Below are 22,527 nucleotides of genomic sequence, written 5' to 3'. Positions count from 1 at the left end.
AGCGGCGCCCAGCGAGCCCGCACCCGGTGCTACCGCCCCGCTGCTTTACACGGCAGTCAGCGCGTGAAGGCACCCCGGCCCGCTCGGACCGGCGCCGTTCCCCAGGCGGAGCAGGACGCCGGGTGACCAGAGAGGCCGACCCGCCCCCTCAGCGCAGGGCGTCCGGCCTGGTGACCGGGGCGGCCCCGGGGGGACGCGCTCCCCCCGCCCCGCCCCGCCCCGCCTCAGCCACCGCCTTCCGAAGGGGGCGCCCGCGCCAACGGCCGAGCACGAGGCGCCGCTGTTCCCCCGCCCCTCTGCTGGGTGGGGGTGACCGACTGCGCAGGCGCGCTCCCAGCCGGCGAGCGCCGCGGGCTCTGGCGGCTGCGCGCGGGGTGGCGGCGGCCGTTGCCTCGCCTCGCCTCGCCCCGCCCCGCCCCGCCGCGTGAGGAGGACGCGCGCCTGGGCTGGGCCGGGCCGGCGCGTGGCGGCTGCGCCGCGGCGCGATGTTCGTGGCGCGCAGCATCGCGGCGGATCACCGCGACCTCATCCACGATGTCTCCTTCGACTTCCACGGGCGGCGCATGGCGACCTGCTCCAGCGACCAGAGCGTCAAAGTGAGCGGGCGCCGTCGGGCCTTGCGCTGGGCGAGGGGTGCCGCGGCGGCTGCCGGCGGCAGCGTGGCCTACCGGGCGGAGCAGCGCCCCGTGCTGCCGGGCCGGGCCGCGGCGCAGCCTTCCATTCCCCCCCCCCCCCCCCTTCCCCGCGGCGGGCCCGGGCCTCCCTGCTCCGCCGTGCCCCGCGGGGCGAAGGGCCGCGCTCGGCGCTCGCGTCCCGCCGTGTGGGCGGGCCGCTGCGGCGGGTACGTCCGGCGGAGGGTCGGGGCTGCGGCGCGCCGCGACGGGCGTGCGGGGCCGGGCTGCGGCCGCAGGGAACGCGCCGTGTTCGTGCGCGCGCGTGTAGCACACGCGTGTGAGAATGCCGCTGCTTCGGCCTGCCGCCGCGGCTGAACAAACCGCCGAGGGTGCGGCGGCGCTGCTCGTTTTGGAGATTCAGCTGAAAACGGGGACTTACGGGCACCAAGGGAAGAAGCTGCTGTTTTGTAATGAGACGCCGATAAGGCAGAGGCTGAAATACTCCTCGTGTGCTCTGGCAGGTCAGGGAACGCTGAAGTACTGGAAACCGTGCCTCTACGTTCCTTTAGAGGCCATGAAGTAAGAGCAAGTGAAAAGTTAATGGCTTTTTCCTGGTTTTGTGCGTGGCTGGACAAAAGTTCAGGAGTTACGCTGTTAGATTTAAGAAATGCAGTTTGCAGAGAGCAGCCGTGACTTTTGTGAGACCAGGTAAATGGTTGAGAAAGCTGCTTTTACGTAGAAAGCTATGTCAAATGGAGATCAGGCATAAAAGCAAGCGAGCAGCCCCTTCTCCCTGACCACGTATCAAAAAGCAAACGAAAAAACCACTCCCAACAACAAAAACACCATCCCCACAACTAGGCTTGGGCTGGACTTGCAGCGTGAAAGGGATGTTCTTAAGAAAGATGCCACGAGGTTGGTAGAGCTCAAAACCCATGTTCTTTAGCAGTGTGACGCTGTTTTCCCGACAGTTTATGAGACTGGCTGGAGAGGTTTTACACCGCAGGTGAATCGGCAGTGCTGTGGCTGGTGCGGGCCCTGTTCTCTCCTCCGGTGGCCCTGCGGAATAGTGGCTGGGGAGGAGTTCTGGTCCGGCTGCGATGGTGACAACTACGGTTGTATTGGGGATCCAGAGCAGCAGGAGGGAGGTGACTTTCGGTAAAGTCACTTAGTGAATGAGTGACAAGCAGGAGGGGATGCCAGGCTTCTAGAGGTATCTTTTGTCTGGTTACGTTCATGACTTCCTTCACAATTTTTCAGAAAAAAAGAATATCATAGGGATGTATGGAAAAGTAAGAGAAAGGGAAGTTAAGTGACTTGCACGTGGTTCTGAACCAAGGCAGAAATATTAGAAAAAAAGACCTGTGCTCCCGGTGGCTCATTTTCCCTTTGCTGCCCTGCTCGGTGTTTGGGGTGCCTGCCAGGAGCCATGCTGGGGTTTTGTCACCAGATCTGAGCACGTGCCCTGGTGGGGACCGTGGGGGCTCTGGAGTGAAACAGAGTAGTGCGCTTACGGAACAGGGCGAACAAAGTATCGGGAGTTGTAATAACTTGTCTTCTGTGAATGACTTAGTGTTTAAAAAAGATACAATAGCGGGTTTTGCGGGTGTATGCCTCTTCTGCCTACCTGGGGCAGGGATATTTTCAGGGTAGAGTGAAGTGCAGTTGTGTTCTGAGCCAGGTAGCAGGTTCAGTGGGGGGGGGGTGTGTGTGTGTTTATATATATATATGTGTATATTTTTAATGGCTGTGTTTTGTAATACTACTTGGTGAGCTTTACACGAATGATTGTATTGTTATTTCGTCAATAGGTCTGGGACAAAAGTGAAAATGGGGATTGGCATTGCACTGCCAGCTGGAAGGTTTGTATTTATAAAAATTACACAGTTATAACCTTAATTTCTCCTTTGTTTTTGAAGAAACATACTTAGATTTTGCTGACTTGTAGAGTAGAAATACTTTTAGTTTGTTGTAGATCCTGCATTTCCTGTAGTAAAATACTTTTTCTCTGCTTTTATAAAACACGTCTAATGACCCTCACTTATAGCAGAGGGTAGCATGCGATGTTATGTTGTCAGCGCTTAGTTACGTCAGCAGACTGGTACCAGTAAACACAGCAGTAACTGGTGGTTAGGGAGCTGGGAAACAGTACCTTAATTTTTAATTGAGTATCTCCTTTTTGCATATTGTAATGCTTAAAAAAGAAAAAGGAAGAGGTCTGGCTATTGAATGTTACAACATCTGACCCCTGGTTGGTTTGTTTTTAAACCTTTCTGAGAACTGTCAGAGACAGTCTGCTTTGTCAGGAGAATTAGCGCATTCAGCTTCTGAATTGTCCTCAAACTTACACGTAACAGGACCACAACACAATAGTCCCTGTAAATGGAAATGCAAGTGAAGCTTTTGATTTCCCTTTCTCTAAAAAAAAGAAGCGTTAGGTTGACTAGGTATGAAAGAAATTCCTGTAAAAAGGAAGAAGATAAGTAATGCTCTGCATGTGCTTTGGGAAGGTACAGGCAAGCTGGAAGTGAGTATGGCAATGGCTGAAAGTTGAAAACAAAGCTGTACTTTTTGGGTCAAGGCAGAACCTTAACCTGGAACATGTGGTTTAAGGGAGTAATAAATAATGCCTTGAGATACACCTGTAGTAATTACCTTTTACCTGTTAACTGATAGCAACAAATCTTTGCAGTGCTTGTAGGAATAAACGAATGCAATGGCTGCTGCGTAACTCTGAGCTTTGCAAGAGAACATCGTTTCAAAGGAACAGTCTTACTGCTCCTAGAATGTACTTCTGCAGAAAGTCATGAAAATGTAGGATACTGATACAGTAAGTGTGTGTTGTCTTGCAGACGCATAGTGGATCTGTGTGGCGTGTGACGTGGGCCCACCCTGAATTTGGGCAGGTCCTGGCTTCCTGCTCTTTTGACAGAACAGCAGCTGTGTGGGAAGAAATAGTGGGAGAGTCAAATGATAAACTCCGAGGCCAGAGTCACTGGGTGAGACTAGAACGTGTTCATTACAGTTTCTATATGCTCTCATGTGAACAGCTTTCCTGTGCCACATTGGTTGGTTTGCTTGTCATAACAGGCCGAAACTTTAACCTGTTTAAATTCCAGAATTAAACAGCAGAGTGAACATGAGAATTGTTCTAAATACCAAGTTACCGGACACTTCTGGTTTTGCAACATATTTTCTATTCCTGAAACAGAGAAAGCACAATGTTTTCTTCTGTTAATATAAAGTGTTCCTGATTTTGCCTGTGTTTTGTTAATTTGTGGTGATATTCCAATACAGAGTAAGTATTTTTAAAGCATTTTGGGAAAACAGCTAAATGGCAACATTCACGCCAGTCAGTGTCACTGCTATTGGTGTTTCTTGACAAATGTTCCTTGGCAAACAACTTGCAGCCATGAGTTCCCATTGACAGCAGACCTGAAGTCGTGAGGTTTTTCTTCTGTGATGAGCTCATTTGAAACAGTCTCATGCTGTTCTTTTCCATCTTTCAAATAACAGATCAGGTTTTGGGGGGAATTAGTTTGCTCAGAAGTGGATTTTCTGAGTAGCGTTTCATCAAGGGAATTCTAGATGGGATTCTTTTGCAGCTGTTGTTCGTGTGTGATCTTACATCGCTCAGGATAGTGTTCCCACCTCTAACGTTGTTGTAGGCTGCTAAAATATCTGCGGTTTCCTACTCTCTGCTAAAGTTTTCTGCCATTAACATACCTAATTGTGGAGAGTTGGGTTGTCAGGACCTTTGGCACCCGGTGGGGTATGACAGCTGACTTCTGTGTGCAGTTGGCTGTTGTGATGCATAGTTTTCAGCTCAAACTCAGACTTTCTTGGCAGGAGAGGAGACAACTTGAGAAACAAATCTGAACAATTTTTTCCTCTTTCATCCTAGTTATTGCTGTCAAATGTCTGCTATAGTCACCCATTCCCTTTTCAGAAATACTGGTTGTGTTGATGCTTCTGTTGGTAAATGCTTCATGGTGATCTTCAGCAGCACCAAGATGAGCAAGCGGCGTTGCAAGGTGTCGCAGTTAGTGCTGTCACCAGTGCGGAGGAAGAGGACAGGTTCAAACTGCCTGTGGCCAATGCTCTTGTAACACAAGTGTAAAACAGGTGTTCTGTTTTGTTTTTTCTGAAGAGCATCATCTAAACTCCTCTTTGGTATCAGAACTTTGGTACCACCGTGAGTATATCCTGATGCTTGAAATTGCATCCATGCAATGATCTGTCATTTCTCCTGTTCATTGGTGTATCAAGTAGTTTTGTTTGTAGTTTTCAGACTTTTGATAGCCCTCCTTAGGGAATAATTTTTTAAATGAAAATTTCTAACATTTCCTTCAAGAATTTTTGCCTTTCTTTGCAGGTAAAGAGGACCACTCTAGTAGACAGTAGGACATCTGTTACAGATGTGAAGTTTGCTCCCAAGCATATGGGCCTTATGTTAGCAACCTGTTCGGCAGATGGAGTTGTGAGGATTTATGAAGCTCCAGATGTGATGAATCTCAGTCAGTGGTCGCTGCAGCATGAAATCTCCTGTAAGCTGAGCTGCAGCTGTATTTCTTGGAATCCTTCAAGGTACGTTATTAAAACTGTAGGTTTTGCTTTATGACTGTTGAAGCAGAAGATCCAAAGCGTTCTGAAATTTTGTAGAAGAGATCCTAAAACGTGCATGGAGAAGATTGAGCGTACTTCAGATCTGAGAGAAAGCTATTAACATTTCTTTGAATAAAGCAAGTTTGGCAGAGCCAGTGTTACAAAAAGTCCTCCTGTGCTCTGTGAGGAAATATTCCCAGCTTAATTTTTTTCAACAAGTAATGAGCTAAAGAGCTAGGGAGTTGTCTTTTTTTATCCCACAAAACTTAACTGGGATTTTCGTAAGAGAAAGTGTTTATGAAGGGACAATTCCTGTCTCTTCTTTCCTTAAGAAAGGTGTTGCAATAGGTAGTGATTTGGACAGCTCCAGCAAGGGTGCACACCCTTGCCAGCACAGCAGTGGTAGAAAATACAAGAGCCCAATTACAAAGCCGAAGAGTTGTTGTTTTAGTTACATCCTCAGGGGCTCAGTGATGTACTTCACCTTCTTGAACAGGAAGGAATTGGAGAGGAGTGTGATGGTTGGGTGGTCCCCACCCAGAAGGACACATACAGGCAGAGATTCTGCTTCACTTTCCATCTTGCATCCTCCCCCAGCAGTAGCAGGAAGGGAAGAACCATTCAGGGCTGAACTGCTTTGGATTCTGCTTGTGCAGAAGGACTTTCCCTATGGATGGAGTGGTCTGTGTCCCGCTGATCCGCTCGTTCTGTTCCTTAGCTGTAGTCTGTGCTGAAGGTTCAGAGTACAGGCTTGCCTGTAAGGCATGGGATGGGGTTAGAAGTGGATTTAAAAACTCCAACTCATCTATGTTTAGCTTTTGTAACCTGTCTTCCAAGACCTGAATGAAATCCTACTAAATCATTAAAAGTACTGCAGAGAATGCAGATTCTACCATGAAACTTGCAGCAAATGCTTGACTGCAGATGCATATATAAAATCAGCCCCGCTTTCTGGGAGCATCATCTTGAATTGCCAAAGAATGTTCCCTAATGATTTCACCTTAGTGGGTGCATGAAGTGGGCATTCAAAACAACAGAACAGAGATTGTACTGGTGACTCTGAATAGCATTTACTCATGTTTTCTTGTTATTTCCCCTCCCCTCTTGTGATATTTTTTTTGTTGTTTTCTTTTCCTTGGATATAATGTGTCTGAAATGTAAAAAAAAAAAAAAAAAAGAGGCTTGGAGTACTTTCTGTGGAATAACTTGTAAATATAACAGTATTTATTTTCACCTTTTAGCTCTCGAGCACATTCTCCAATGATAGCTGTAGGAAGTGATGACAACAGTCCAAATATATTGGCTAAGGTTCAAATTTATGAATATAACGAAAATACCAGGTATGCTAAATGACCATGTATAACACTTGTGGGATCTCAAAGTAGTTTGTAATATAAGGCCTTTTATTTTATTCCTGTCATTAGATGTGGAGTGGAGTAGTAAGTAGTAATACTTTAGTTGTGTCTGTGAGCCGTTGGATGGGAAGGGAAAGAGAGAGCTCAGAGTGGTAACTGGTGTTACAGGCCTGATACTGGTAATGCTGTTCTGTCTCGGTGCGGAAATGCCAGTGTTCTTACCGGCATTCCAAAGGGAGGATTCTTTCTGCTGCTGCTAATTTACCTGCGTAGTTTTGCACTGGGAACGAATAGGGCAAAGCTGAAACTTGAGTTGTGTTGCACAAGGCGCTGCTTTGTTCAAGGCCACCGTAAACTGGTTTTAAAAGCATGTTTCTAATGACAGAAAGTCCCGCGAATTCCTAGTGCTCTGTGAAAGCTGAGTTTGTGCAGTTCAAATTCAGAACCGGAAGAGGCCAGGAAGTGTGTGCACAAGCACTTCAATGAAGGGATGACCGAGATGATGACTGCTTCATTCAGGGTGATAGGTGTGGGAAAGGAGCCAAGGGGTTCGTGGATTTGAGTCTGGCTTCAGACAATGCTCTCAGTGCATTAACAACACAGAAAAGTCGTCGTAACTCACCCGGTGGTAAATAGGAAAATGGAATCTATGTTTATCGTGCAGCGGAGGAGGCACATAGAGGTCTGCTTACAGAAAACTTAGCAAGTTACTGAGATAGAAATTCTGTTTAGATTTGTGAATGAAAGAATCTCTATTTCCCTCTTCCAACTGTAGAGAAAAATGTTCTCTGTACAGGAATCCTTGCTTTGTTGTATGGTGTTGCATACTGTTGTTGGTAGTTCCTGTATCTGATGTATTCAATTGCTGAAGAAATTAGCTTGTAATTATTACTTATAATTAAATTTATGTCAAGAAAATATCTTTATTTTTGCAAGTCTTGTCATGCATACTAACCCCTTTTTTCTCTGTTCCACTATGTCTGGTTTATGTAATTTGTGTCGCTGACAATTTTGATGACATTAAAGGTGAATTTCTTATGCTGTACAGGAAATATGCAAAAGCAGAAGCTCTGATGACGGTCACAGATCCTGTACATGATATTGCATTTGCTCCAAATCTGGGAAGATCCTTCCACATCTTAGCTGTAGCAACCAAAGATGTACGAATTTTCACACTAAAACCTCTAAGGTGAGCTAAAAGGAAGATAGTTCGGTGTGGTGTGGTGCATACTAGATGTGCTTTGCAGATACTGTTAAAATAAGACTAAGTAGAAACTTAATGTATGCAGGATTGGTTTTTAGCAGCCTGATTCTTAAGATGACAAGATTGTAAGCAAGTCTGTAATTTTGTCTGAATACTCCTAATCTAGTAACAATTGTTATACAGACTCCTTGAAAATGTTGTGTTCTCTCTCTGACACCATGTTCAAGCCCAGACCTTTGAACAGTTGTGTGCAGAACTGTCACTTTTCTCTTAAACAGGAAAGAGTTGACTTCATCTGGAGGATTAACAAAATTTGAAATTCATATTGTGGCACAGTTTGATAACCACAACTCCCAGGTGTGGCGAGTGAGCTGGAACATTACAGGCACAGTGCTTGCCTCCTCCGGTGATGATGGCTGTGTTAGGCTCTGGAAGGGTAAGGTCACCCACCTCAAAACCAGAAGCTTTGCTAAGCAATTTTACTTGAGTAATTTTTGGATTTTTTTTTCCAAAATTAGAATTTTTTCCAAAATTAGAAATTTACTAATACTGGAGTAATTTTTCTTTTACTCATTCTACATTCACTACTCGCTTTTGGAGTCAAAGTTCATTTTAGATTTGTGAATGACTGCCCTATTTCTATTTACACTTCAGAAAAAGGAAATAACTTGCTGTGCTGGAACACTTGCATGATTTAGGCTGCTGTGAATAGTTACGACTGCACCCTCAAATTGTTTCACCAGACTAGAGCTATGTAAAGTTGTTATTTTTAAAATTAACATCTGTACTGCCTTATTGTCTTTGCCTGCTGCCAAAACCAGAAAATCTATGGTCAGTCACAGAGCTCAGGCAAACTGGCTTTTTTTTCTGTTTACATTTCCAAAAGCAACAACAAAAAAACAGTGGTAGTTTCCTCATCCATCCTCATTTGTTTCTCAGTATTTTAAAAAAGGAAACTTATTCTTGCCACTGAACAAAACTGAGTTTTAGGTCATGGATAGGCAGTGAATGTCAGACAGCTGAAGGGCTGGATCATCAGCTGTTTGGAATTTACATATTGGTATCAGAGTTCAGTTCCGATGCACACCAGGTGTGTACCAGCTTCAACATCGGGGTTGTATCAGAAGTTGAGCTTCAGAAGAGAAACTAACAGGTTTTTATCCGTCTGTATTTGCAGCTAATTACATGGACAACTGGAAGTGTACTGGTATACTGAAAGGTAACGGGAGTCCAGTGAATGGTAGTTCTCAGCAGGGAGTTTTTAATGCCTCTCTAGGTTCAGCCAATACAAGTCTACAGAATTCGCTAAATGGATCATCTGCCAGCAGGTAGGTTAATCAGTAGAGAGACTGAATTTCAGTGAACAGTCTCTTCTCTGAATCTTCTTAACTTCACTTAGTTTTTGTGTTTGTTTTATGATTTCTGTTTTTGAAGTGCACTGTCACTTATTGCATGAATACTTCTACAAGCTCTTCTAATTTTGCTCTGTGTTAAGAGGAAAATGAACAAAACCATAAGCCATACTGAATCACTCTGTATAAATAAGCAATGGAAACGCTTTTCACTTTTAGTCCTTTCACATTATTAAAAATAACAATTCTTAAATAGTTTCAAACAAGGAGAAGCTTCATCATATTGCTCTGTAACTGCCCTTTGGTTTTAGGCGCATGTTTAAAAGCGAACCAAAATACCAGCAACAAATTCTGGTTTTCCGCTGTAGCAGAAAGGAAGGAGAAAAAGATACTTCATAATGTATGGTTTCAACAATCATACACTAGTGTTAGTTTACCTGCATTTTTGCAGGTGTAACATCAATTGAACACAAGTTTTGTTTTTTTTTAATCTTCCTCATGTGGCATTCTTATTGCAGATTAATTTGCTTTCTCTTTTATGTTTTTATTCTGTAATAATTGCTGTTTAGTAGGTAAATTTAACTGCCTCTTCTGAAAATGATTTGAATTTGTGCACACCGAAACCTAGAAGTACACTGAGCCCCACACTTGTACAATTGTACCACGCTTGGCGTGGGTACAGTCACCTTCACGGGATGTGTCCTGTGGGAGGACTAGATGCGGCCAAATTCCATAGCAGCAGCTTCCAAGTTTTGTGGCCACCTTTATTTTTTTCAAATGTCTTGAGATAGCCTCCACTTCCATCCATGTGCAGCTGATACTACTACTATGGCTTTTTTTCCGTTTCAAACGCTCCCCTGTAAAGAAGTATGAGGGTTTGCTTTTGGAGAGTAGCCTTCACCTCCACATCCGCAGTCAGCCCCGAATGGCAGTGTGGGCTTCCACACCCCTAGCTGCATCGAGGAGAGAAGGGCTTTCACCTTGCCTCACAAGATAAATGGGGGAGCAAGAGGTGGTCCTGGGCCAAGCCTCCAGCAGGGGAAGGGGACAAAGTGGTACTGGTCATCTGCTTCCAGGCGCTACATACAGGGTAGCAAAAATAATGCTGAAACGCAGTCCTGTCTTGGAAACACGATCCCCACGTGTGCTCAGGCTCCTGCAGGGAGACCCAGGCTGCTTCGTACCTCTTGAGCACAGGGTGTGTCTCACAGTTTCCTTACCTGTGTGGCTGCCAGCAAGACTACCCTGCCCTACCCCATGGTTGCTCTTCTCTTCTCCCTGAAGTCGGTAGTAAGCCATTGTGAAACTGAAACTTTGAGCAGTATTTTAGCCTCCCTCTGCTCTGTAGTTTGAAAGTGGGGTTTTTTGGTTAAAAAATTATTCTCAGCTCCAATTTGGAATTAACATTTTGCGACAGAATTAAGTCCGTGGCTGTGGAATTTCAGAATACACGGTGTCTTGTCCTACGATTGAGCCATATAAAAAAGATGCACTTTACATGTTTTCTTCTACAATCACATTGGCTTGAATTGCATAAGCCCAGTTGCTAACTCTTGTGTAGTGTGTGAATCCTTGCAAAGACCCATGCACCGACACTTGACTGAACTGGTCTGCCACGCAGCATTCGTTTGGTCTGGGAACATAGCTGCTCTGTCCGCTCTCCAGTGTCTGTTTGTTTAAACACTTAAACCAGCTAAAGCGTAGGGAGAGCTGGAGAAGTTTGTTGAAGCGCGGTCGCCAAACTGGGTTTGTGATCAAAGTAGTTTCAGAAGAGATGATGTAGATTGTGGAAAATAAGTCAGTAGGGCTGTATTGTTATGTTGATGTAATTGTGTGTCTAGATTTATGATACAATTTCCATTCTCCATTTGTATTATGTCCTTTTTAACAGAAAGCAGAGCTGATACCAAGCTAACTGGAGTAACTTTGGTGTTTTGCTGCTTGTTGCATGCACACAGGAATGGAAAACGAACTCCTTTTTCCCCTCCCCAGCGCCGTTTGACCTCTCCCAAGACATCAGCAGCCTGCTAACTACTAAATGCTATTCAAAGAGCCTTTTTAAAACATGGTGTGTGCGGTTTTTGTACTAGCCCGCACAGTTTGATACTGTTGGAACTCCTGACAGAAAAATACTTTGGAGAGGCTTCTTGTTTGGAAAAAACCCTCAAACAAACAACAACCCAAACCCCAAAACTTCCATCAAAACTTTTTTTTGAAAGCTTGTCAAATTAAAAGACTAGTTCATGACTAAAAATGAGAAATTTTGTCCTTGATTGGGATGGGAGGAGGGAAATGACCATTAAAATAATTCTCATTAAAATTGTTTTGAGAACTGATTTGTTTTGCATTTCATAGTGTTCAGCGTTTGATTAAGATTCCTAAACATGACAAGTTTGTAACTGCTTTGTATATGAAGCTGTTAGTTTTAAAGGAACAAGAAAACTGTGTTTTGACAATTGTACAGATGGTAGCTTTTAATAGTTTGGTATTGCTTCATTTATACCTTAGTATGACTTCAAATAAATGTTTTGTAAGTACTGTCATACTTTCTTCATCCTAAGAGAAGTGCTTTTTCTGATATGTACTTGTACATTCCTATGGTAATATATCCGTGGAGTAACTAAAATTCTCCAAGCATAGTATCCAAAAAAACACAAAACACTTGACCCATACAAAGTGAAACCAAAATGCAGCTTGTTGTGAATTGTCCCATAATTTGTTAACTGTATAGCTGTTCCTTTGTGTAAGTCCACAGACCTGTAAACAAGACAGAACACTTCCGTAGGTACCTAATACAGTTACACTAAAATGCACAAGTATTACGGGTAAGTTCTAATAAAAGCAGCAGAAAAATGACATGAAATGGCATAATTCTGAGTCTTGCATTCACCAGGAATCTTAAATTTACTCTGAGGATTTTGCAGAAATTTGTAAATACATACAAAGACTGTATTTCATTGAAAGTAGTTATTCTCTGTAAATGTGTATTATTAAATTTAAAGTATTGTAAAAACACCATTGTTTTTACGTCTATTCTAGAAGTGCTGTGAAGTTAATTTGAATTAGATGCATATGCAGAAAATGTACTTAGGTGATATTTAATGTATATTTTGTCACAAATGAAGCGTTACTAAAAGCTCTGTTAACAAACCACAGGAATTCTGGGAGAATGAAAGCCTGTTAAAAGCTGTGCTACACCATCCTTTTGAGTCCAAAGCACTCTGCTCTTTTGTACAAATGTATACTAGGATGATGATTATGGAATTCTTTTCTATGAATTTCAGTGGAAAAGACTGTATTATTTTACTTTAAAGAACAGTTTCCAGATTTGTCTTGTTTTGAATTACAAGCCTTGATTTCTGCCATTATGTTCTATTGGTTTTGGCATGGATATACTAAAGCCTTTTTTTTTTTCCAGCATGTCTTTTCTCCCCTTTGGTTCTCCTTGTATTTACTACCTTTCTCTTTTTCTTGTTTTGTTTTTTGTTTGTTTGTTTTGTTTTTTGTTTTGGTGTTTTGTTCCTTTCTTAATTGTTTCAGGTATTTCTTTCCCCCTCTGGATTCCCCACGGGCTGGATCGAGATGGTCCAGTCAGGCCCAGCTCCTTCCTCCTCCTCCTCTGATAGAGCCCTCTTGCGATGCTGACACTGCCAGCCTCCAGTATCCTCACCCTCGCAGACGATGCGTATCTCGGCCTCTTAACCTATTACCTGAGAATGAAGGGGTTTAACGTGTTACTTTAAACAAACTCTGAAGGGCCTTATTCTGGGGTTTGTGAATGCTTCCATTTCTGGCTGCCTTTGTATTTTTTCTCTTGTACAGAAGACTTTAAAAAGTCTTGGAACTCCATGCATGTTTTGCAAAACAACATTTGGAACATGTTATTTATGTTGGTGTATCAAAGGAACATTTTAATCTGTACCCTTTGAGCTATGGCAACACATACAAACATTATTAACCATGAGCTGTTTACAGAGTAGCTGACTGCAATGTGCCTGTCCTTTTTTCTTTTATTTTTGGAATCAGTTTAGTACAGTATGAAATTTTTTCTTTTTGTATATTGCACTGACAAATGTGAAATATTCTCAAAGTTAAACATGCCTTCAAGAAGTTGTCGTGTGACTAAAGGATGATATTGAATCAACTTGTAAAAGAAACAAAACCATTCCTGTGTCTACTGCAGCAAAACAGTTTGGAGGGTTTGGTTACTTAAGAATTTTCCATCTTGCTGTATACATATTTAAATTTTATAATTGTGGTTGACTAATAAACTTATTCTAAAAGGTCTGCATTAGTATGCTTTTTCTTGTAATAGGCTTTATTTTTTTTAACAAATCAAGCTTTTTGATTCAGGTGCCCATTATTGTAGTTTTGTTTGTGGAGTCTCCGGTTCCTGGAGATATGTTGCATAATTAAAAAAAGGTTTAAATGGGGGTAGGAAGTAACAATATTCCTCTGTGGGAGAATGAGTCTTTAAAAAACAAACAAACAAAAAAAACCCCCAAAAAACAAACTTGTACTGGGATTCATTCCTATAACAGAACAAACTGGTTTTGGGTAAGCAAGCAGCGGAATATAGTCTTGAAGGTTTAAGCCACTTGGCAGACTTTCTGCCTTAACCCTTTTAAGGGTCACTCCCTTCAATACAGCCATTGATCCTTGTCTTATTGCACTTCTACTTGTACCAGGAAGAAACTCTGAGCTCTTTCCTTCAGCAGCCATCAAGAAAAGGTGGCAGCATCCAGATGCGCTGCTGTTTCTCAATGCTAAAAGTTTGTGCTGCGGGACCCTACAGTGTCTGTCAGGTGCCTCAATTACTGCAGTGCAACAAAAAGTAGTGTAAAATATATTCAAAGATAATTCTTTACAAATAACTATCCTTGATGTGCCAGATTTAAGGGAAAGATTTCTGCTTGCATTTTTTTTTCTTTAAGTATGCTTCTGTTACTCTTTTGGAGTCCAGAATAAGCAGTAATAATAAAGTAAATGACAACATTTTTTTTCCAGCTTTTAATGCATTTGCTTATAGCTAATTCAGCATGGTCACGTTATTTTCCTCTGTGCTGAACATGTATTATTACATACCCTAATACCAGCCACGCTTCTTACTTATGGAAACTTGCTATTACAGTTTTGGTGCAAACAAGACCCATTTCCAATGGACTGGCCAAGTACTCGGACTCCAACAAACATGCTTCTGCTGGTTTTGTGGCTGATGCTTGCCTTTCCCCTGCCTGCCATTTTGCAGTGACATCTCTCCAAACCAGGACCTTTCACTCTGTATCCTTGACTGTCCACCTCCACCCCCTCAAACTCAGGCTTCCTTCTTTATGCACCTCTCTCGCTTCCGTGACTCAGGATTGTGAACTGTGCTTCTGTGCAGGATCTGGGCCCTTGAAGGTAAGCAGCAGAACTCCTAGGAGGGAGGGAGATTACAGAGGGTCTTAGAAAGGGATGATTACAGCAGGTACTTGTAGTACTTTAAATGTATTACTACTTTCTAAGGCTGCTGTCCCTTTTCTTCTGAAAGAAGACATGCATTATCCTGTATACTGTTTACGTGCTTGGAGCATATCTCAGCTTGAACGTCCAGAACTAGAAGCCTCTGGGTCTTGCAGTAGTCAGGGGGTGGCTTTGGGGTGTGGGCTTTTTTTTGTAGTGATGTTTGGTTTTGTTTTGCACATATTTGAATGCAGTATGGACTTTTCTCTGATGACGCTGAACGTGTGGATTTTCACTCTCATTCTAGCTTTTTGCAATCTCCACACCAGGAATACAGCTGTGGAAGTGCACTGTAACCACGTGCTGGAGTAAGACTGAGTTTGACTTAGATCCTTGGAAGTCGTCACACACGCATATCCGTATGTTAGGAAGGCATCTGCTGCCTTCTCATCCCGTGCTTCAAAAAATGTGACATTTATGCTTCAAATTTGAAATAAAGCTTTCCACGTACTGTAGGTAAACCGTGCGTTGCCCGACCTCACCCACGGGCCTCCTGTAGCACCAGCACGTCAGAACAACGCCTGTCGCGCAACAGAGCACGTCACCGCGGTAATCGTGGCCGGAGCTCTTTCCTTCCCGCACGGCTACGCCCTGGCGCGCGGCAGCAGGCCGGCCCAGCGGGTCAGGCGCCGTGGCTCAGGGGCCGCCGCCGCTCCCCTGAAAGACCCCGGGCTACTCACCGGTACCGGGGTCCAGACCTCGTCGGTCGGTAAGAACACACCTGAAGTAGGCGATTGTCACCGCCCTTCCCGCCCCCGCAGCCCCCCTCAGCGCAGAGCTCCCGCCTCCACGGGAGGCCTCTCGCCTCACTTCCTCTCGCCTAACGGTCGCCGCGCCGCGCGCGCCGCCCCCGGGACGGGGCTGGGAGGTGCCGCGAGCACCTCGCCCAATCAGCATCCCGCTCTCTCTCTCGCTCACTCAAACTTTTTCGTCCGGCCGTGCCCCGCCGGCCAATCGCCGGCTCTGTCTGGGGCTCTCCCATTGGCTGGCGGCGGGGAGAGGCGGGGCGCGGGCGGCGGGGCGAAGCGCGCGCGCGCGGGCTGGGGAAAGTTTGGGAGGCGAGCGGCGGCGCTGCGCAGGCGCTCCTCGCCGAAGGTTGGGCGGGGCGGGCGGGGGGCGGGCTGGCTGTCGTTTGTGTCGTGAGCCAGGTGAGCGGATGGGGCCCGCCCGCCCGCTGGGGGGCGCTGCGCGGCGGAGCGGCGTGGGCGGGGCGAGTCAGGGCGGCGGGCGCGGGCCGGCGCGTGCGGAGGGAGCGACGGTTTAAAGTTTTGGCGGTTGGGCCGTGGTCCCGCCCGTCTCCCTCAGGCGAGTAGCGGCGGGGCGGGATGGGCCGGGCCGGGCTGGGCTGGGCTCCTCGGTCTCGGCCGCAGCAGCCCCGGGGAGGGCAGCGCCCACCTCCTACCGTTTGGGGAAAAGGTGTCGTTGGCTTGGAGCCGCTGCCCGGCCCGGCCCGCGCGGCGAAGAGCGTCGGCGGCCGCCGCCCCGGCGGAGCCATCGTGCCGCTCCCGGGCCGCGCCGGGTGCGGAGGGCTGATGGTGGTGCCTGCTCCGGGTGCTGAGCGGGGTAGGGCCCGGGTCTGCCGTGTTGCGGTCAGGGCTGTCGCCTGCCGAGCGGCGGCCCGAGGTGACCGCGTCACGGCATTCGCGGCTCCCCAGGTGCTCGCTGCGCTGGAAATGGAAGAAGGCGGCTGGGTCCGAGCTGCTTTAGTGGCTAAATATAGGGCTGGCGCCTCTTGCAGCGTCGGCACTCCAACTTGCAGGAGCGCTGCTCTTTTTGGGAAGTCCTAGGAGGCTTTAAAACGCTGTGTCTCCCAGAAGGCTTGAGGGGAGAGGGCTGCAAATAATTTTCAAGCACGTTTGTGGGTAAAGCGGGGTGACTGCCAAAGAATGTTGGCCGTGGTGTATAAGTAACGTATTTTTGACAGCATTACTGCGACTTGTTGTGTATATTTGTTTTATTCCTGTTTCCAGATGCTGCTGGACCAGGGCTGATTGTGTTGCCCAGCAGAGCGCTATTTTCAGCAGGATGATGGAAGGCTTCAGAAATATTGCCGATGAGACGTTTCCAAGCTTCTTGGGCCATTCATTGAGTAGCAGTGCAAGTGTCATCTTTGAAAATGTTACGATTTCCTCAAACCCTGGCTTACCTGTTGCAGCTTCAACTGTTGCCAGGAGTAATGCAGGCTATGACAACAGGTGAGACTATCAGTTAATACCACTTAATATTATAAAAAAGAGTTGACTGGTCTGAAACATTCAACTTTGGAAAGGAAAAATTCTTTTGACAGATTATTTGGTAGCTAAAGCTATTTGCTAATCATCAAATAGGACTGATTGTATTGGCAGTGAAAAATCTGCATTAAATTCATAAAATACTTAATTTTTATTAAAATTACCCTTTAAAAGAATGGTTTAGTTTTTAGTCTGATGACAGTCAGGTTTCTTTTAACTTGACCCTTCTGCTTAGTATACTGATGTTTGAAGCCATATGGAGAATAATTATTTTTTCACATGTGTGTTGCCTTAACTCTATTAACTGTTCATTTCACTTACCTGAACGTGGCTCGTTTTAGAAAGGGTAGTGTAAGAACTAGTGTTATGGATATGAATTAAAATTCAACACAATTTATAATATTTTCAGTAAGGAGTAGAGCAAAGAGTAAAAATTAGAAGCCTTTGCTCGCTTAACTGCTGTCCTGTGACTTAACAAGAAGTAAGATCGGACTCGTACCTTGTCTTTCCTGAAGCGTGTGTTCTGAATGGGGCAGCACTAGCTGATAAAAATGATAATGTGGTATTTCTCTAAAGAATACAGAGGACTGGAGAGGATCGTTCTGGTACACATGCGTACCTGTAAATATAGATTGGCTAGAAAATGCTAAAATATTCAAATAATTGAACTTATAGGGGGTGAGTGGCTATCAGTATGATCCCCCCCCCCCAGTTCTTTGGAAAACAGGAGAGGTGCATATTAGAATGATTCTGTTGTGTGTTTTTCCTCCCCACCTTTACAGGCTTTCTGCTGTCTGTGCATCCTATTTAGAAGGGAAACATTCACCTCCATCAGGATCTTCTCACAGCAGTCAGTCAGATCCTGAGCCAAAGGGGAGATTTGCCCTCAGCTTTCATGAAGACATGTAAGTGAGATAGTTAAAATCTAATTCTGTCTGGAAATGCACAAACTAGTAGGTAGCATGTAGGCTTATATGTCCTATAAGGTACTTGTTGAAAGCTTCAGAACTGAATTGCCCACCTCAGCAGCAGGTTCTGCTCCTGGCCCTTTGGTGGCAGTAACTGGAGAGCTCAGCTGTGCCTTAGCCTGTTGGCTCGCACTGCTTGGCAACCTGGGCAGCTTTTCCCACTGAACCAACTCTTCTGTGTTCTCTGAAGCAGGGTGCTGGCAGGCTATGTGCAAGTGTCCTGTGCAACTCTGTCCCTTAGCCCCTACAGCCTGGTGTGAGCAGCGTTCTGCTGTTTGACTGGCTGCTTGGGCTTCGCCTACATGACAGGAATGAATCTTGAGAAGTTACTTTTTTTTTTTAAAACCATGATGTTTTGTTGTCACACTAAGTAAAAGTTTCCTCAGCATGATTAATAAATTGACTTATTTGAATCTGGCTTGTATTTACCTAGTTCACATAACATAATTTAGAATTAAGCTGACGTTTCTGGTTCATGTCATGTGTGTGAATGATAGTTGGCACTGATTTAAATCTGTTCCAAGTAGCGTGCAGCTTGCATACAGAAAGGAACATCTATTTCTTTTAAACTTAGCTTCCTTGCAGGCTCAGTGATTGCTATTTCTTAGGAAATAACTAGTGTTAGTGAAATAATTTAGAGAGCATTACTGAGTGGTGGAAGTGTTGGAAGCTGTTGCACAGGTTATTCTAACCAAGGTCAAATTTGTCCCTGCTATTGCAATAGAATCTGCAACGTTTGTCTTTCTTGCTGACAAAATCACACTATGGGCAGTGTGTCCCTGTGGAAACAGAGTATGATATTTGAGAGGACGTCAGCATCTTGATTGTACTCAAGGAGGAAGAAATACAAAACGTGGAATAATTGCATTTTAGACTTTTGAATCTTACTTTTTTTATATATCTAAAACATTAAAGCAAAATTATGGTTCAGTTCACTCAATGTGGAATTTTTAACATCTTGCGCAATTAGCTTATCTGCCTGTGTGGAAGTCGTATGAAACCAGAGGTGAAAAATAACTTTCTCACAGAATTATAAAAGCTGTTATTTAACAGAACTATATGGAATTTCAGTAAGTCATGTTCTTTATGATTTAGTCCCTCATTTAATGTTACAGAAGGCATGCTGATATTGTGGACTTAGGAAAGTCTTGTCTAGGGTTTGACTTTCTCTCAAGGGGATTATGGAACTCTCCCAGAATAGACCCTTTTCCCCTTTTTGCAGAAGTGAAAGAGAAAGGAAGAAGCAGAAAAAAGGCAGAGGTGTATGTTACATTATATTTCACTATTTGTTTCATACTTTAGATTGAGAAGCTGAAGCCCTTGTAATCATAGAATCATTGAATAGTTTGGGTTGGAAAGGACCTTTAAAGATCATCTAGTCCAACCCCCTGCTGGAGTCCTCAAAAGAAGACAGACACGGACCTGCTCGAGCGGGTCCAGAGGAGGCCACGAAGATGCTCAGGGGCTGGAGCAGCTCCCCTGTGAGGACAGACTGAGAGAGTTGGGGTTGTTCAGCTTGAGGAAGAGAAGGCTCCGGGGAGACCTTAGAGCAGCCTTCAGTGCTGAAAGGGGGCTGCAGGAAAGGTGGGGGGGACTCTTGATCAGGGAGGGAAGTGATAGGGCAAGGGGTAACGGTTTTAAACTGAAAGAGGGGAGATTTAGACTAGATATAAGGAAGACATTTTTTACAATGAGGGTGGTGAAACACTGGCACAGGCTGCCCAGAGAGGTGGTAGCAGCCCCATCCTTGGAGACATTCGGGGTCAGCTCCGAGCAACCTGATTGAGCTGAAGAGGTAATCTTGGTATTTATTCCTTTACTGTAAAATGACAGATAGTGGGTCTGTAGGCTCTGTATTAATGGGAGCAGCTGACTTCCTAGAGACGAAGGCATTAAAATCTGAGAATTACCAGATCTTTACATGTAGAGATGTTGTACACTAATGTTGATCTATATATCTCACAGAGTGATTTTTCATTAAAATAATTATCTTTCCAGGGAAGTTCCTACACAAGTTGAAGAACCTCAGCCAACTTCTGTTAGTTTGAAAGAATCCCACTCAATATACAGAGAGCGAGATCAGAGTGCCATTGAGCATTCAAATCACAGTCAAGATACCTTACTTGAGGTATTGCCACTTGAACGATTGGAAGGTATTAAAATTTGAGAAAAAATGTATAATTACTCTCAGTGTAATTAGCTTTTTATGCTATAGATGTCTTCTCTTCACCCTTTCGCTGTTTTATGGCATAGTGTAAATGGGTTTTGAAAAAGAATCAATTTGATTTGAACAAATGAAATCAGAGCAAGCTTGTGGTTGACATTGTGTTCTTAGCTTTCTCTCCAAAGTATAAAGCTAGACAGGAAGCTGGTGAAAATAATGTTTGTTATAAAGTACCATGACTAGAGTGCTGGTAGGAATGGGAATTAATTCCAGGAACTCTACTTGTGGAAAAAGTGTGTGCGAGTTGTTTTCTACCCCTTCTCTTCCAGTAGGTGTAAGTCTACGAGATGTTTTAACCAACATCTCTTTTCTTGCACAATTCCAACCTGTAATAGAGGATCTTTAACTGCAGCTGTAGAAGCTGGAAACACACTTTTCTAGTGAGATGATGCATGAAAAAGTAGTTTGGAAAATTTCTTGTGAAAACGATGCTTTTTTTGAAGTACGAACAGTGTAGTGGAAGCAAAATAACGTTCTGGAACTTATTTTAAAGTATGGCCATTGATATTAAACTTCTTTGGGTTTTCTGCTAATGCCAGTCCTGAGTTTATATTCTGCTTGTTCCTTAAAATCAAGCAAATATACCTAATAAATATACACTTCTAGTCATTACCTTTTCTAAGCTTTGTCTGAATATTTGTCTAGGTTTTGGCGAGGTGAGTATTAATAGTTTATTTAATAGAGAACTGTTCAGTTAGAAAGTACTATGGTTTGTAATGTAAATGGACCCTTATAAAACACACTTTTGACAGTGAAGTGTTGATTTTAGTCACTTATTTAAGTCTTGAAGTGGCAGTAACTATGGCAACAAAAAATCGTGGTGCTTTGGAAAGCCAGGACTGCCCAGTGTTTGGACTTGACAGTGCCTGATCATATTTAGTTAATTGGTTTTAACTTGTTGTTTATTCAAGGATTGTAGTCTGAAAATTGCCTTTTTATTCCCACCTATTAGTTAAGAATTAGGAACCTTTTTTGCTAAAATATGTATGTACATGTCTAAAATGTTCTCTGTCTTGTGGGACTTGCCATTGGATTGTGGGTGGATATAACATGAAGACAAGTGGAAGCTGCTTGCAAGTGGTCCAAAAAAAGAATTGGCCCAGTAGGTGAAATGCAACAGTGGAACAGAACACTTGTTCCTACTTCTGCTACTGCAACCTCTTTACTTGTTTGCACTGCCATATAGAAGTTCTCAAGGCAGTAGCTGTTGTTCATAATTTTTACAGTTCTAGTCCTGATAAAGCCCTGCCTTTTCAATTACTCCCAGATACTTTGGATCATTGTTAAAAGAACATGTAAACTTTGGTATTGTGATAACGTGTATGTTTCAGGGTTGTTTTTATGGTTTATGCAAAGACCTTCAAGAGGCTCAGTCTGCTGTCTTACGGAACAGTTAGCACTTAGTAGTATAACATAAGAACATAATCAAATGCTGATTACACTGCATTCTTTTGTTTCAGATTTGTCAGCTGGAGCACGTTTTCTTCCAGACAATAAGAATAACAAGGTGAAAGCTTTACTAAATACAGTGAAGTTAAAGGTTTTCTAATATTAATCTTGTAATAAACTTAATTCTGTGAGGAATTGAACGGTGTTTATTGTCTTATGTCGAGTATCCCTTAAGTTTCTAACAGTGCTAGCATGTGGAATGTGTCACACCTCACTTTGCCTCCTTTTTGCAGATCACTTAGCATAATTGGTACTGTGGGACCGTGACTCCACCTGTTTGTTCTCAGTTGTGATAACTGTTGTTTACTCCTGGCCTCTGCTGTCTTGTAGTTCTTTGTCAACGTAAGGACCTTACGTTTTGTCCCAGTTGTAGTTTAGCTTAGTGCAAAGCCTTTTGAGGAACTTCTGGGAATGCTTTTGGAAACTGAAGTAGGCAATATCAGCCTGGTTTGACTTGCCCCTGTACTTGTTGATTATTTTAAGGAATGTTAGCTCAGGTGACTTCTTCAGTGTCCTCAACATTAAAAACTGCATTTGCAAGAACACAGTCTTTCTGCTGCCTCTGTATTTTTATTTTTTTTGTTTTTTAGCGGGTGTCTATCCCAGAGCTAGCAAATGGCTGCAGATATTGGCAGGTAGGGCTGTGCTTCGGCTGTTTTTATCTACTCTTAGAGAAGCTGACAGTTATGGGTGCAGAGATACCAGGCAGACAGGAATGGGAGATCTCCTGGCCCTTACAGAAGATATGCCTCAGACTGCAGTCAGATGCTGTCCAATATGTAATCCTTAATGTGTCAGCTGGTATCTACTACATTGATTTAGTTTTCTTTCTAGGGTCACAGTGGTCAGTGAGTTGCAGTTGAATGCTCACAGGCTGTCATCTGAAAACCATAATTCCAGTCCTTTTCACATATTTTATTTTCTGAACGTTGACATTTTTGCTGTCTGTCAAATGGGATCTATTTATCGTAAAGAACGTCAGCCTCAATCCCAAATAGACATTGTGCTGCTTTAAAAAAATCA

At 44.0% G+C, this 22,527-nt stretch overlaps 2 protein-coding genes across 2 annotated transcripts in view; both read left to right on the top strand.

The window, feature by feature from the left end:
• The first annotated feature begins 485 nt into the window (after positions 1–485).
• Positions 486–13,417, top strand: SEH1L (SEH1 like nucleoporin). The gene is made up of 9 exons (XM_086472564.1): positions 486–596; positions 2,426–2,476; positions 3,467–3,613; positions 4,990–5,201; positions 6,461–6,559; positions 7,623–7,763; positions 8,057–8,214; positions 8,956–9,106; positions 12,671–13,417. The coding sequence occupies exons 1-9, from the start codon at positions 486–488 to the stop codon at positions 12,858–12,860; spliced, it is 1,260 nt and encodes a 419-aa protein (XP_086328690.1). The 3' UTR covers positions 12,861–13,417.
• Positions 13,418–16,657: 3,240 nt separating this feature from the next.
• The window catches only part of CEP192 (centrosomal protein 192), a 75,786-nt gene continuing 69,916 nt past the window's right edge, over positions 16,658–22,527 (top strand). The window contains exons 1-4 of the mRNA XM_086472471.1: positions 16,658–16,827; positions 17,646–17,768; positions 19,830–19,984; positions 21,516–21,562. Coding sequence (XP_086328597.1) covers positions 16,658–16,827; positions 17,646–17,768; positions 19,830–19,984; positions 21,516–21,562 — 495 coding nt within the window. The remainder of the gene's footprint in view (positions 16,828–17,645; positions 17,769–19,829; positions 19,985–21,515; positions 21,563–22,527) is intronic.

The sequence above is a fragment of the Leptosomus discolor genome, chromosome 13 (assembly GCF_034619465.1).
Source record: "Leptosomus discolor isolate bLepDis1 chromosome 13, bLepDis1.hap2, whole genome shotgun sequence".
Classification (NCBI taxonomy): Eukaryota; Metazoa; Chordata; class Aves; order Leptosomiformes; family Leptosomidae; genus Leptosomus; species Leptosomus discolor.
This window is presented reverse-complemented; position numbering and strand designations above follow the sequence as displayed.

Coding starts and splice junctions, on each gene's coding strand:
- SEH1L (XM_086472564.1), top strand. CDS start 486: ATGTTCGTGGCGCGCAGCATCGCGGCGGATCACCGCGACCTCATCCAC. Junction 3,614..4,989: donor TCCGAGGCCAGAGTCACTGG/GTGAGACTAGAA, acceptor CTTTCTTTGCAG/GTAAAGAGGACCACTCTAGT. Junction 6,560..7,622: donor GAATATAACGAAAATACCAG/GTATGCTAAATG, acceptor TATGCTGTACAG/GAAATATGCAAAAGCAGAAG.